Genomic DNA, 15,996 nt, shown 5'->3' with positions numbered 1-15,996 from the left:
CATCATCATCATCACCACCATCATCATCACCACCAACACCACCACCACCATCATCATCATCACCACCATCATCATCACCACCAACACCACCACCATCATCATCATCACCATCATCATCATCACCACCAACACCACCACCACCACCACCACCATCATCATCATCACCACCATCATCATCACCACCACCACCACCACCACCATCATCATCACCACCATCACCACCAACACCACCACCATCATCATCATCACCATCATCATCATCATCACCACCAACACCACCACCACCACCACCACCACCATCATCATCACCACCATCATCATCACCACCAACACCACCACCACCACCATCATCATCATCACCATCATCATCACCACCACCAACACCATCATCATCACCATCAAGAGGGTAGTGGGTCAGATAAGGCAGACTGTGGGAGACCTTGAACGTAATGAACAGTTTAGGTTCATCCCTGCAGGCAGAGGAGAGTCAAGAGAAAGGAGCCCAGCAGGTGCCTTCTATTCACGTGGCTACACCCTGCCACACTTGGTGAGCTCACGGACGAAAGAGGCCACCTCACCATCTTCCCCCATCTCCCCCAGTGCTTACACCTGACGCCACTGCCGTCTTCCTGATTTACGCTACTGGCCTTGGAGACACTCCAGACAAGGAACACGGTGGAAAGCCTGGGACTGCAACACCAGCTCTCCATCTGCTTTGGCTCCCAACCCACGTTAAGAATCTGAATGTTGCAGATCCTCATCTCAGAAAAATGCACGCACAGAAAAATTCTGCAGGGTTCTGGACCCCTAGTGAAATCCCTAGCTCGTGAAGCTAGAAAACAAACCCAGCTCTAATCCTCACAAGGAGTAAGAAACCACACCACCATCCCACCAACTCAATGCTATTCAAGGAAAGCAGGGGAATGCACGAAGATTCCAGGATGGTGTTCTTTTAGAGGCCCCAAACTAGAGACCACCTAAATGCCCACCTAACGGGGAATGATTAAGTAAATTACAGCACATTCACACAAAAGGATGCTGTGAAGCCACTAAAACTTACACTGTAGGTTAGTATTTATTATCTACAACTGGACAGAGGGAAAGGTTGCAAACGCTTGTAGTTCTGCAAAAAATATATATACATATAAAAGAGATCTGAAAATATAAACTCCAGGGTGTTCATTTTTGCCGTAAAAATAATGAAGTTACAGGAGTATTTGCTTATCTATTACTCCACGATAAATACGTTTTGCTTTGTATTAATTTTTTAAAAAAGGTTATACTTAAATTTTGTAGGAACTCATGGGATGTGACCGCCACAAATATAAAACTACTTTACCAGAGGCTCCTTTCCTAATGCAGGAGCCAGACCGCTCGGATAGCACCCAGGAAAGACCCACCTTGGTTACATTTTACTCTCTAAGAAAGGAAGCTATACGAAGTACCTGAGACTTTTATGCCTTTTGTACAAGAAACTCAAGTTCTGTGTTTGTGTTGGCTGCTAAGCCGGAAGTGCTTCTACTTCCAGAATCCGCAGGAAAACAAGAAGGGAGATCTCCTTGGGCTTGTCAAGGTAAATAACTAAAAAATAAATCGGGGGGGGCGGGGGGTGGGCAGCTGGATGAGGGAGGGAGGGCAGCTGGGCCCACAGGCGGTCTCTCTCAGCCTCCCACCTCCTCGGGCCCTGGTCGAGAGCTTGCAGGAAGAAGAGAGAAAACAGAAACACGCCTCGGGCCTGCAAGATACAGCTCTATCTTGAGGGCCCAGTTATTTCTCCAATAATCCAATGAAAACTAGCTGATTTGGAAACCCTTAGCCAGGAGGAAGTGGGTTTCATAAAGCTGGGGAAAGTCAACTGCTCCTGCGTCCTGGCTCTCAAGCCTCTGGGGAGCGGGTCCTAGGACAATCCATCTGCAACAGGCTGGAGAGACTGAGTTCTGCAAAACTCCGGGAAACATTCCCTGGACCCAAAAGCACAAACCATCCCATGTTCAAGCTTGAGATTCAGTTGAAGGTGTGTGGACCCTTGTGAGCCATCTGTTTATTATGTATGAAGACAGAAGAACTAAGGTCAAATCTTCGCTTCACCAAGTCAGTTATAACTTTGAGCAACTGGCTTTCCTCTGTAAAGCTAAGTTCCTCCAGTAAAACCTGCCTTTCTGAGGAGTAAGCCCCGGCTCACAGCAGGTACAGCTACTAGCAGGCATGTAACACACCTGAGCCACACACCCAGCACTGAGTCAAGGCTTCATGCTCGTTCTTGAACTCCTACAGCTCACAAAGGGAAAACTTTGATTTTGAGCAGAAGAAACAGGACCTGACTTATATTCTGAAAAGATCACTCTGTCTGTTGTACGGAAATGGCCCGTGGCGGGACACAGGTGGAGGCCAGGACTTCGATAACCCACGGCGCTGCGGCTGCAATGAGGCAGTAGAAACTGGCCAGATTTGCAGGAAATGCTGAAGGCAGCGCCTCAAAGGGGCGGCCAGTGGGTGGGAAGAGAACTGGCAGTGCGGGGTGTCCTCCTAGAAGCCCAGAGGGGAAAGGATTTCCCCCAGGAGGGTAGGACTGGCCACATCCAGTAAACACTGCTGTGAATCTGGGTGAGGTGTGTCTAAAAGCGGATTGCTGGATTCAGCAAAGTGGAAGGTGTTAGTGCCTCCGGCATGTGCCGCTTCCCTGGAGAGGCTGGGTGTCTAAAAGCCCAGTTCCCGCAGGTCTGAGAAAGGGGGACTAGAAAGTCAGACTCGTGGATCTAAAGGAGAGGGATAAAAATAATGACCTCATAGAGGCAATTTCAATGAAGGAAGTTTTAGCTTTGGAACCACCTTAATATTTTTCATATTCAAAAACATAAAGTGAAATCAGTAAAAATGCGAGAGGAAAGCAAACCCTAAAATTGAGCACAAACAGAAACAAATAAATCTAATTCTATTTCACATGAACAACATAACACTGTAGAAAGAATGAAATCAAATAATTTTAAATGCAATACCCTGACTATACACCCTTAGCCAAAACCTAAAAGAACCATAAATAGGTGTTGATCTTTATTTAGCAGGTTTACATTTCACAGTGGTAAGGATGGAGCAATTCGGGAACTCTCTGCGTGTCTTAGAAAACTAAGAAAAGGTGTGGATATGCTGATGTGAGAGCGGGATTCTCCTTGGTGGAGATGTGGAAACACGAGTGAGGAAGTGGGGACAGCAAGGAAGGACCCGGTGGGCTCGACGGGAGTTGGGGGGCCCCGCTGTGAAATAATGACTTTTAAAATAAATTACCCCTTATTACACACACACACACACACGTGTGTGTGTGTGTATGCACAAGAGCGATACTCTAGTTCTGCCAGCTGAAGGGTCTAGAAACAATGACCCCCCAGCAGCAATGAACCTACTCAGCCCCAAAGCGTGGTTTAAACAGCATCCCCTTCAAGATGAAGCAGCACGACTTGGAGAAATGGATGCTTCAGGGGCACGGACGGCATCGGTGGGGTCGGAACATCTTTTTTGTGCCAGAAAGTACGGAAGTACAGATGGAAGCTCCCCCCAGAGATGGAGACCTGTCAAAAGGAACTGCCACTTGCCAAACATGGAACAATCCAAGCATTAGCATGAATGACAGACGAGTAATAAATAATCCTCTGAATAAAATAAGAACTGACACGTCCACACTGATAATGAATAAATAAGCAACAAACAAAGGAGTAAAAGGGGAGACAAAGGGAGAGTTCACCCTTCTACAGATGCCATCTAATAAATGAAGACGAATGACGGCGTTAGAACACAAGCCCCAGGTTGCCCCCACCGTGGTAATTAATGACAGGGGCAAAGATGGTTAAGTAAAACTCGAGTACAAGTTTGAAGAGGAACCAAGTATTTACAAGGTTGCAAAGTACCTCCCGCTCATTACTTCTGTAGTACACAGGGAAACGTTGTCATTCAGAGCAGAGAAACCTGACACATGTCACCTCAACCAGGGGGTCAAGGTTGTTCTCACCAAACATGGTACACATGGATGGCATGCGCCTCGTGAACACGACACCATGAGAATACAACTCTTACCAGTATCCTTCCCCAAACCACATCATCTCATCTAATTTATCTAGTCTAACTTAATCCTAAAGAAACAGATAATCCCAAACTGGGAGTGTGGCCTGAACTCTTCATGTAGGGCCCGAGGCAGGAAAGACAAAGGGTGAAGAACTACCACAGATTAAAGGAAACCAGAGAGACAGACAATTAGATGTAACGTAGGGAGCAGGTCCTGGATCAGAATCAGGAATAAAACTCAAAAAGGACATTATTGAATCAATTAGTGAAATTTTAGGATAGACTGTCTATGAGATGATGATACTGTGTCATGCATTTAATAGGGCTGTTGTGGTCGTATAAGAGACTGTCCTGGGTGTGACACTGACGCATCCAGGGGACAAAGGACAGGACATTGTCAACCCATCCTCAGAGGGCTAGGGAAAGGTAATAACCATAATCATAATCATAATAATGTGGGGCACCTGGCTGGCTCAGTCAGTGGCGTGTGCAACTCTTGATCTCAGGGTTGACTTTGAGCCCCACGTTGGGTGCAGAGATTACTTAAAATCTTTTAAAAAGGTGGGGGGGGACACCTGGGTGGCTCAGTTGGTTAAGCATCCAACTCTTGATCTCACAACCTTGAGTTCAAGCCCCATACTGGGCTCCATGCTAGGTATGAAGCCTACTTTAATATAACATGATATCTTAGAAATAATAATAATCATGTACATGTGCACATATATGTATACATGTGTGTGTGTATGTGTGTATACACAGATGGTCCCTGACTTATGATGGTTCAGCTTACAGTTTTAACCTAAGGACAGCACAAAAGCAACAGGCATCTGGTAGAGACTGTACTTCAGACACTGAATTTTGATCATTTCCCGGGCTAGGGATACGCAGAGTGACTCCCCCTCGTGGTGCTGGGCAGAGACGGTGAGCTGCAGCCCCCAGTCAGCCCCGCCATCACCAGGGGAAATAACTGATCCAACCATTCTGGACCCACACAGCCATTCTGTTTCTCACTTTCAGCAGAGCGTTTGGTACGTAACACGAGATACTCAACACCTCATTATAAAATGGGCTGTGGGGGAGACAGCGGTGCCCAACAGTAGGGTACTGTGCATGTTCTGAGCACACTCGGGGGGGGGCTGGGCTACGCCATGGTGTAGGGAGGCTAGGGGTGTCCTATGCGTTTTTGACTTATGATATTTTCAACTCGTGATGAGGCTACTGTGATGCGATCCCATCACAAACTGAGGCAGATCTGAACAGACGTAGAGAGAGAGAGAAAATGACAAAGCAGATATGGCAAAACTGATGACGCTGGGTAAAGAGTATCAAAGCATTCTTGTTCTAGTCTCAAAAAAATTGCAAGTGATTACATGATTAGTTTTTTATTTAAATGCAACAGCATCTATTTAAGTGCCTAGCACAGAGCGACTGTTTAGCAAAGGCTTTCTTTCATCCTTGCTCTAATCACCTCTGACCCTTGAGTAGATTTTTTTTTAATTGATAAACATTTGGGTCTTTTTGTTTGCTTGTTTTGTCTGTTGTTGCCAACATTAAAACTCATGAGCTCCACCACCCCCCCAAAAAACCCCTCGATTCCCATCTTCTCTTGAAAATCCGGAGCAAGCACGCAGCAGGCACAGAGGGGGCACGGAAGGGGCTGCATCACTAGCTGGGCCCCGGAAGGGACAGCAGCCACGTGGCCCTGCTGTCCCCTCATCAGAGCAGAGGTAGGTATGCCAAGGAGCGGGTTTCCTCAGCCACCCTGCTAAACAAGTCTTGGACGGATAGGTGCTGTGTCTTAAGACTCGTGAGCCCTCACCCCACTTACCGCTGAGAAACAGCCTTTCCAGCGTCTGGAGGAGCTCGGCGCACTGATTCAGCTGCTCCCGGAACCCCGCGGCCACGTGGTGGTCCACGTCGCTGGCCTGCAGCAGCTCCTCAAACGCCTTAATCATGGTGCTCATGTGTTGACGGTAAATGACACAGATGTCACGGCTGTCCTTAAGCTGCTGTCTCTGAAGGGAGAGCTCCCTGGCTTGGGACTGAACTAACGAATCGTATCTGATAAAAAGGGGGGAAAGAAAATGCTTGTACCACTTCAGAATTGCATTCTTGTGACCTTAACGCTAATTGGAAAAATGACAGAGCACCATTTTTTAAAGCCGGCAGCTGTACAAGTATATATACTTCTAGAAAAATGGGAAGTGTGTAAGGTCACTCCTTAGACTTCAAAACAGCCCACAAACGCTGGAACAAAGGTTCTTCTGCGATATTTTTAACCTCAGAAAGCCCCCAATTACAGTATAGACCGGCAAGAACTCAGGAGAACATTTAGTTTCCATAACTCTTCAAAAATATTATTCTGAATTATAGAAACAAGTGCTCCAAGGGTCAGAGGACCCACCACAAATTCTCATAAAGAAGAAAAAAGAAACCGTAATGCCGGAAAACAAAAGTGGGACTCTTTCCTCTCCAAAGGTCAGGGGGCGATCATAATCCTAACGACCATTTATGGAGGGTCTATGACCTGTCAGTCACTGCATTAGGTGTGTTTTATAAGCTAAGCGTTCCTCCCAATCCTTCCACAAATGTCCGAACCTCCTTGTCTACAGCGAGGAAACCGACTCAGATCGCAAAGTTAAATCGGGAAGGTTTCGGACTCAAACACAGTCTGCTTTCCAAGCCCATGCTGCCTCGTACAATACCACCTCTCCTGACACTGTATCGGTCTTTTCCCGTGCGAGCCCACCAGTACTCGGAGGCACGGAGAAAAACCCAAGTTAAGGAAAACGTGGCCCATAGACACTGTGGCCATGGTAACCCAGCCCCAGTGTGGCTTGGCAAAGACGCTGACCCTTCTGTTCAATGTGCTCCCCTTTCCCTGAAATGCGGACAGTACATGGGGCTGCTGACCGCCTTTGGTGGTGGGTGCGCACGTACACACCATGTGACACAGCAGTGAAGGTGGGCGGGCTTCGTGGGGGAGGAAGAACACGGGTGGGCTTGGGCAGGACACAGCGGGCTGGCGCGCTGGCGACGGCTCTGAGCGACGCCATCCATCTCCTTGGACCAGCTGCTCCATCAGGGAGGCCTCTTGAAGGCTCAACGTCCTCATCCATATTGAGGCACACCACCTCTCCGGGAGATTTTGAGGATTAAATAAGAAAAGTGCCTACCGGGAGTCCGACACTACTGCCTTTCAATAAAATACAAGCTTCCTCCCATCTTGCTGTTTGTGAAGGCTAGAAAAAATTCACTCTGGCTCCTGACAATTTAGAATAAGGTGTTTGTCTCAAATTAGTGACAAATGAAGGTCAACTTTGCAACCGATCGCTTTTTTGTCACATCTCATAAAGCAAAACTGTACATATCTGTGCCCGTAAAACACGACCTAAGGATTCTTCTCTTTCAACACAGGATTATTTCTCTAAGATGACCTTAAAGGGTAAAGATATGGAAAATATTTATATTCTTCCTACCCTGCCTAGGACATCAGTTTCAATCGCACAAAGCCAATCAGGGGGTCCAGGTAACCCTGCCGTTGAGCAAACATACCATGACTGCCCGGTGGCTGGAATATATACCTTTAACCTGGTTCCCAGGCCACGGAGGGCAAATTCTGTTCTGCCAATTCCACGAGAAAGTGTGCGGCCCCCGCTCTCTGCGGCCTCACGCTCACCTCTCCTCCGGCCCGCCTGCCCTAAACCCACCATCGAGCCTTCCCCGGCACACGACCCACGCCACCACCAAGCAGCATCCCCGCCCCCAGCTCCTGGGCTCCGACCTGGTGGCAACCTGGGCGAAATGCAGGTTTCAACAGCGGAAGAAGCGGAGGTGGGATGTACCTGGAGGGGGAGAGATCTCTGCTCTTATTCTGCAGGTTATGGATCCCACTGAAAAGTTCCATGTTCAAGTTCGGCTCCTTCTGCAGCTGACACTCCTGGTCCACCAGCTGCTGTCGGAGGCCCTCCAGCAGCCCACCGCCGGTCGCCTCTGGAGGCAGCTGATGAAGGATCTTCAGGTGTTTCACATAACGTACCTGGTGCAAACTTGAAAAGGTCGTCCCTTCTTCGTCGGCACCACCCTTGGGCTTGTTCAAGGCATCCTGGGCCCCTTCTGTCCCACACAAAACTGTGATAATGGCCTCACTGCACTGGGAGTGCTTGTGAAGCTGAAATAAGAAATTCCGGTAGCCCTCGAGCTCAGCTTCCAAGTCACAGATTTTCTGTTTTAAGTGTTCTGTATCACCTGTGGGGTCAACGTTCTCCGACGGGTGGGTCCCAGTCACGCTGATGTTAGTGGAAAGCTGACTCTTAGAACTCAAATCTGAAGTCGGGCCCAGAAATTCTTCAGGATTCTCTTCGCAAGTTGGCAAGATGGCCAGGCCATCGGGCTGGTAAATGTCAGAGTCTGCAAATTAGACAAATGTGTATCAGTACCTCCCTGGCTGAAATCCACCTCCCTGGCCCCGTGCAGTCACAGCCCAACAAGCCTCTCTGACCCAACAAGCCTCTTAGCAACTATTCTGAAAAGTGAAGTTGACCATGATAGCCACCAACATCCATCTAAAGTTCACTGATATCCCCACCATCCTGAGGATCGAACCCAAACGCCCACTTACAGCATCCGAGACCCTCCACCATCCAGTTCAGGGTGAGCTCCCCGGAATATCCTCTCCCCCACGCATGGAGATTCCAGAACTCCCTGCACATGCCAGGCCATTCTGTGCCTCCGTGCTTTTGCACATGCTGTTCCCTCTGCCTGGAAGATGCTTGGTCCTCTACACCTACTCAACAAACTCCTACTCATCCTTCAACATCCAGATCTAATTCTCCTTCTGCAAGCCCATCTTCAAACTGTGCAAAACAGTCATTCCCTTCCGTGTTCCCACAGCACCTTCCATGTACTGCCCAGGACAAACATGCCATGTGCACGGCGCTAACAAAGGAACTACATCAGCTCGTTTATTAATCCACCTAGCAATTAGTTCTCTGGATTCCTCTCTTCCTCCTTCCCAGGACAGACTGGCCTTTCACCTTCATGTACCCAGGGCCTAATACAGTACCTAGCCCAGACCGGAAGTCAGTGCAGGTCTGACAGACAGCGGGGAGTGCGTGTGGTACCATTAAAGAGCAGTAATTCTAAAGCCCATCACTAACGGGAGTCTTTTTTTCATTTCTGCGTCTAACAGTTTCCAGGAGGTGCCACGATGGCCCCCGCAGTGAGCCGTTTCACGGATGCACGACCCTGTCGGCAAACACGTCCTGACAGCCAGTGCAAAGCCCCAGCCACGCGGCCGAGCTTGTCTAAGCACTGGAGCAGCGCTGTGGAAGGAGTGCATGCAGAGCTCTGAAGCCAGAGGGCAGGGGGCCCACGCCCGGCTTTGCCACCTGCCGGCTACGTAGCCTTATGCAGGTGATGTAATGTCCCAGAGCCTCAGTTGTCCCAAAAAGATGTCAAGGGTGCCTGCTGTGAGCCTTCAAGCTCAGGCCCGGGTCCAGAGCTTCTGTCCTTTATCACACACCACACTGCCCTCCGTCCAGGGAAACCTCAGCTCCATATAAGGAGTGCTGAATACTTGGGAAGCAGCAATATACCCCATCTTCAAAAGCCAACAGATCGGGTTTCCCACTCTGGCTGTGCCACTTCCCAGCTGCGTGACCTTAAGCAAGTTACTTAACCTCTCTGAGCCTCAATAGCTTCACCTGCACCACGGAAAGAATATCACTTACTGTGAAGGGTTTGCTTGCTGAGTTCTTAGGATCACAGGGGACAGTATCTGCAAAGTGCGTCTGGCACACAGTAGTGAGGGACCCTGGCTACTACGGACAGTCTCTGCTTCCCTGAAACCATCTGCAGGTGGAAGGGGACGCCTATGGCAGGAGGCAGAAGGCCGTTGAGCAGGGGCTGCGGACCGCAGGGCGCAGCCTCAGCAGCCGTGTGGGTGGGACGCAGGGCCTGGGAGAGCACTCAGGAGCAAAAGCGCACAAAAACCCTCATCAGGCTGTATATTCCAATTTCTGGGTTCTGCAACTGTTCCTCGTGGCTGTAAGCCCCTTCTTATGCCTCTGTTCACGATGCAAATACCATAAAATAACTTTTCATTTTAGAAAACAGCTGCTGCATGACCTGAAGGACACGTGCCTAGCACAGCATTTCCACCGTACAAAACGCGTGACAGTCGCTAGTCTCCTCGGGCTCTCACATTCAGGCACGTGCCTCATCTCTGTGCTCTGGCGTCTGGCCGGGACCGTGGGGCAGAGAAGGGACTCAGGAAGTAACTACGAGCTGAACGAGTATAAGAGACAGAGACAGACGGAGAGAGCTCGGTGGGCTGTGTTCCGAGGAATCTCCTTCCAAGTCCAGGAAGTACCTTTGCCATAGCAACCTCGTGGTGCTGGAACTTCACGGCAAGAAGCAATGCTCACTCAGAGGACTAATGAGCAGTTCTGATGATTTTTATTAAGTAATCACGAGGCAGAGACAAACATAAGACCCACACAAATGTCCTTCTGTGGTGCGGGCTGGGGCCAGCCCTGCTATTTCGCTACATGCGTGCACACGCGCCTCAGGTTGGTGGGGACAGAGCACGCTTATGCCAACACTTACCCTCCGCCTTAAGCCTTGCTCCTACAACACAACCAAACCTCACGCTCACACACCTGGCATTAGTAACTCCGACTCTGGAAGTGCCCCCAGTCTGCAGCATCTCGTGATTCAGCAGCAGCCAGGATGCGGTCTCTGGTATCCAGCACATCCCGCAGCCCAGCACGGGCACTGCGGGGCGGCTCTGCTGCTCTCGGCCCGCAACCCTTGAGGACGGGCCAAGGGTGGGTTCTTCATTGGAAATCACAGCATGGCGGGTGTGGGAGAGGGAGGGTTATCAGCTAGGGTGTGGTGTGAACCCACAGGCTCAGCAAGGCCTCGTCACTATGCCAGGACCTGGCCTAGCACCAAGCGCCAAGCAGCTCGCCTGCGCTGTCCACTTAGTCTTCACGACAACCTGAAGGGGCGTCACCAGTATCCCCATTTTAGAGAAGAGGAACCTGAGGTTTAGAGAGGGTCAGGGCGAGTAAGCGGCACAGCTCCTCCATCAAAGCCTGGCCGCCTGCCTCCTGCCGCACCCAGCCCTCCCACAACCGGGGTCTCCCGTGGCAGGGGTGCCTGAGTGGGGAGGGGCTTTCCTCAACCTTCAGTGTGAAGGCCAATGTCACCTATGGAATCAGACCAAAACCTGGGAGGCCAACAGGAGTGTCTATAACTGAGTGATTCAGGAAGGCCTTCCCTGGAAAATGACATCTAAGCCGAGACCTAAAAGACAGGGCCTCGGTTGGGCAACGACCGAAGGGGGAAAATTCAGGCAGGGCCAACAGCATGTGCAACGTTCTAGAAGCACATTCATAGAAAGGAAAGAAGTTCACTAATGACGGGGGTTGGGAGGGAAAAGAAACTGCCTGCAGTAACCAACTGGCTACGAACAAGAAATCAAAAGATGTCTCCAGGCCCGTTTATTTGCATTAGAGGAAATGCTGCAGCTCTGGAACTTTCTACAATTCAGCTAAGGGTGCTTTACTGCCTGGTAGAGTGGCTTTCTCCTCAAGGCCCACAGTGTTCAGAAGCATGTGACCAGGCATTCCGCACACTGACGGGAGGCCGTGGGGAAGCAAACACCGGAACTCCATCTCTCCCCCAGAGACTGGGGTCCGCCTAGCCGCCCCGCGACAAATTTAGGATTCCTGAAGATAATTATTCCTTATGGAGCGAATGAGGTCCAGATTAAAGGTGACTCCTTTTTTTTTTTTTAACAAAGGCAGAGGGCAGGTGGATGTAAGGTAACGAAACGAAATGTAAGCATCTATTCATTCTGCGGAATGGGAGCCTAAGTATTCTTTTATCCTCCTTTGTGACTATCTGTATGCTTAGAATACTTCCTACTGCCAGGAAGAAACAGACACGACTCACCTGGAACCTCACCTTTCCCTTGGACTCTCGTGGGCAGCCGTGGCCCAGCGGGCACAGCCGACCTCACACGGCCGGTACCACACGGAGGCCTGCCTGCCTGCTGGGCTGCGAGGTCCCCGAGAGCACATCCTGCGCCCACCAGCGCCCAGCCCATGGCCGGGAGAGCACCGGGGCCGACAGACTGGTAGCTCAGACACACAGTCCACTGTGCCTCCGCTCATGCCCCCCCTCACCCACTGGGTGGCCCTGGGTCAATTCTTTTTGACAACCTCAGCCTCCTCAAGTGTTAAGTGGGACTAATGAGGACATCCTACGAAGCCTGTCACGGAGCTTAGTGACAATTTTTCTATAAAAACACCCCAAGGAGTGCCTGGCACACGGAAGCTGCTCAACACACACGGGGGTTGAATTCTGACCGGTCTCGGAGCTGGTGTGATCACTGTCCCCCTCCTTGTGTCTCCAGACACCAGGCATGCTTTTAATTCCTGTCTGCTCTCCTGCGCTGTCGTGGTCGGCTGCTCCCACAAGGGGCTGGGCTACAGGCGTTCGTGAGGAGAAGGAAAAAGAAATAAAACCATAGACTTGAAGCTTAGCCAAGCAACTGAGAAGAACACAAAGATTCAACGGGGAAAATAAAAACACTGGGGAGGCAAAATGCAATTTATAAGATAAAATTAATCTATCGAGCTGCCATAACAGGACATAAAAAGCATAAATATACTGCAGCTTGTCTGAAATGGTTTAAGTCCAGGCTCTCAAAAAACTAGGTGTGAGAAAATGAATTCTATAGGCTCAGGCCCACTTCCCCGCCCCCACCCGAAGAGAGAGGCCTCAGAGTCTCCGGGTAACCACGAGAGTGGCCCCTGGCTGGGGCACCCTGGGGTCCCCACAAGAAAGAAAAGCACTGGTCAGTGCATACGGCAAGCTCTGGGCAAAGTGCCAGGGCCACTGTTGGGCTGGGTCACCTCTGCCATAAAAATGTTTCCTTCCTCAAGTGCCCCCCCTTCCGCCCCACACTGATGCATTTCTTCTTCTGCCCCCTTCCCAGTGGACACAGAGTGCTCAGCGGGCAGAGGCGGTCTCCCTCCTGTGTCTCTGTCTCTGTCTCTCTCCTACACCCAGTGCGTGAGGCTGGAACACAGCAGGGGCTCGGGAAAGATGCCCTGAATGCATGAACAGAGGTCTGGATGGGTGGATGGAGAGAAAGTGGGAAAGGTGGGAGGAAGGAGAGAGCAGGACTGCCAAAGCCCCAACTACCTTGAAACTTCCACTATGGCGAACCCAAGAATCTAAAGATACATGGAAAACACCATCGGCTACAGACCACCAGAAAATCCATACGCAGGGTATCAGACGCTAGGCCGTATGAAGCAGTGAAGGGCACAGGCTTTGAAATCAGGCGAGGTGATTCAAATCTAGCTCTGGAAGTTAGTGGCAGTGTGACCGTAGCCAAGTCACTTTACCTCTGAAACTGTGGCCCCAACCACAAGCGGGGATAATTACTGCTCCTGCCTCAAGGACAGTGAAGAAGCAACTAGACGGTGCATCTAACGTGGGCAGTAAGGCCCAGGGCGTGTCTCATCAATGACACAGGAAGTCTAAGACGCCCAGTCCCCGCCCAGCCCAGAACCGCCCTGACGATCCCCAGACCGGATGCAATCTCCAGCCCCAGGAAGCAAACTCTTCGATGGCAAAATCCCAAATAACCTCGATCTCCTCCCTGAACATGAACCTTGCCCCGCATCCTAGGGACCAGGACCACCGCCCTCTGACACCGCCTCTCCCGCCCCGTGCCCAGGACTGGACGGTTCTTTCCCTCATTCCCGTTATCACAGACCTGGCAGAGCGTGGGTGCCTTTGCTCCTCGCAGACCCTTCAAGATCATGATCTCTTCCCTAAACGCTCCAGCTCTGTGGCTCACGCTGCCAGGCCGTAGCAGCAACCACCCACCTTGCTACAGTCCCCATGGTCCCAATCCATCGAATCCTTGAGACCCCAACAACGTGGCTCCTAACTGCCCTGCTTGTCCACACCACCTTACCGTAGAGCTCCTCACGGCTGTCTGTTCCTGCCGTCTTGGTTCCTTCCTCCACGGGCTCTCTGGAAGCAGGGCAGGAAGGCCCAACCACGCCAGGGACACAGCTCCCTTCAAGGTCACTGGGGATGGCATCCCATTACTAAATCCCAAGGCCAATACCCCATCCTTGTCTTACTTATCAACAATATTCAACAGTGAGACTGCCCTTTATCCTGCTTCCGGATGCATCCTCTTGTGGCTGCCTCCCCATCTCTCTGGCCGCTCCTTCTCCATCCAGGCTCCACTTACTAGAGTCCTAGTCTCAGTTCCGGGATCTGCTCACCACACCTCCACATCTCAGAGCTTCAAACACCAGCAATATGTTGGTATTTGCTAAGTTTACAGCCCTAGCCCAGATCCGGCCCCTCGACTCCAGACTCCTGCATTTCCAAGTGTGACCTGACAACATCTCCACGGACACAGTCAAAGGGCACTTAAGTCAGTCCAAAACCAGACACCCAACGCCCACCGGCACCTGCCTCTCCTGTGGCCTGTCCTGCCTCAGCGCAAGACGACTCCATCATTTGATGGCGCATGTGATGAGTGATCCTTTACAGCGTAGGTCGGCCTACTTCTCTCCAAGGGCCAAATTCGAAATATCTTAGCCTCTGTGAGCCACACGGCCTCCACCCGACTCAACTCTGCTCTCGAGCACCAAAGCAGGCACAGACAGGACGCGAATGAAGGAGTGTACATGTGTTCCAATAACACTGAAAAACGGGCGGCAAGCAGGGCCCAAAGGCCGCACGTTGCCAATCCCTGCTTGAGAGCTGCAGCTGGGTCATGGGATCTGCTGTTCCAAAGCCTCCAGCAGTTTCCGGTCTTCCCTGAGCAAAAGACAAAGCCCTAGAATGGCCCACGAGGGCCCCCGATGTGCTGCCCCCCGACCTCTTTCCCTTTTGCCCTTCCTCACTCCTCGCCAGCCACATAACTGGCCTTCTCGGTCATCCAACTTCCCAAATTCAAAGCAACATCAGGGCAAAGCCAAAAAACACACTTCCCAAAGCTGACTGACTATTCCCCTCATTTCCTCCCGCTTTCCAGTCAAATGTCACCTTGTGAGGAGGGCTCATTCCATGCACGGTCGCAAACCCCACTCCACGTTCTCCAGGCCCTGAGCCCTGCCTTCTCTCTCTCCACCGCACCTGCCAGCTCCGCTCAGTTTGTCCACTTGTTGGCTCACTGTCTTCCTTGTCTTCCTCCCCAAAACAGAAACGGAAGCTGTACACAGACTTAGGTCACCTGTTTTGTTCACGATCTCCCCAGCCCACAGCAGGGCCTGGCACACAGGAGGATTTAATCACTGGTTGTTTGCATAGATAAATAAAAGACTGCTGTCCTTCTTGGTATTGGGTGTTGCTATCATTTGCCTGCAACACAAGTTGCAGGAGTGCGTGTGTACATCTGTGGGCTCCTGAACCCTCCGAAAACGCGGTACAGCACTCCCCGTGTGCTCATCTATGCTGCTCTGGGGTAACGGCCGTCAGCTTTCTTCAGATTCTTGAAGGGGTGGTGGCCGCAAACCATTATCACTGGTCCAGCCTAGGGGACGCTGTCACATGGCCCCTCGGAGTCTATGCAGTCTAACCTGGACGCATTTTAACCCAGGAGCTCTCTGTTTTGGGAGCTCCGCGAGGGCAGAAACAGCAGATTCAAAGAGGGTGGGGAAGCAGCTCACTTCTAGAGGAAGAAGTAAAGTGAACAGGGCTTGGAATTAGCCCTGAGGGACCCAAAGTGATGGAGCCTGGACGTCCTAGAAAACCCCACAGACAAAACCAGAAAGAAAATCTAGATTCAAATCACTCCCAGCCGGAGTGCCCATACACCACCCCCACTGAAGGCAGCAGTGACATCACAGGACCTGGGAGCACTGACCAGTCCCCTCCATGTGGGGGCTCCAGAAT

General features: G+C 50.9%; 1 protein-coding gene across 5 annotated transcripts in view; it reads right to left on the bottom strand.

Moving 5' to 3' along the window:
- Positions 1-15,996, bottom strand: part of CDK5RAP2 (CDK5 regulatory subunit associated protein 2) — a 167,532-nt gene that overhangs the window by 38,923 nt on the left and 112,613 nt on the right. For 4 of the 5 annotated variants that reach the window (XM_029919480.1, XM_029919484.1, XM_029919481.1 and 1 more), the window contains 3 exons: positions 12,432-12,551; positions 7,899-8,463; positions 5,882-6,114 (listed from right to left, as the gene is read on the bottom strand). In XM_029919480.1, the coding sequence (XP_029775340.1) occupies positions 5,882-6,114; positions 7,899-8,463; positions 12,432-12,551 (918 nt within the window). The remainder of the gene's footprint in view (positions 1-5,881; positions 6,115-7,898; positions 8,464-12,431; positions 12,552-15,996) is intronic. The other variant, XM_029919482.1, reaches the window with a different exon arrangement.

This window comes from Suricata suricatta, chromosome 13 (genome assembly GCF_006229205.1).
Source record: "Suricata suricatta isolate VVHF042 chromosome 13, meerkat_22Aug2017_6uvM2_HiC, whole genome shotgun sequence".
Lineage (NCBI taxonomy): Eukaryota > Metazoa > Chordata > Mammalia > Carnivora > Herpestidae > Suricata > Suricata suricatta.
Note: the sequence above shows the minus strand (reverse complement) of the source record. Positions and strands in the feature narration are given on the sequence as shown.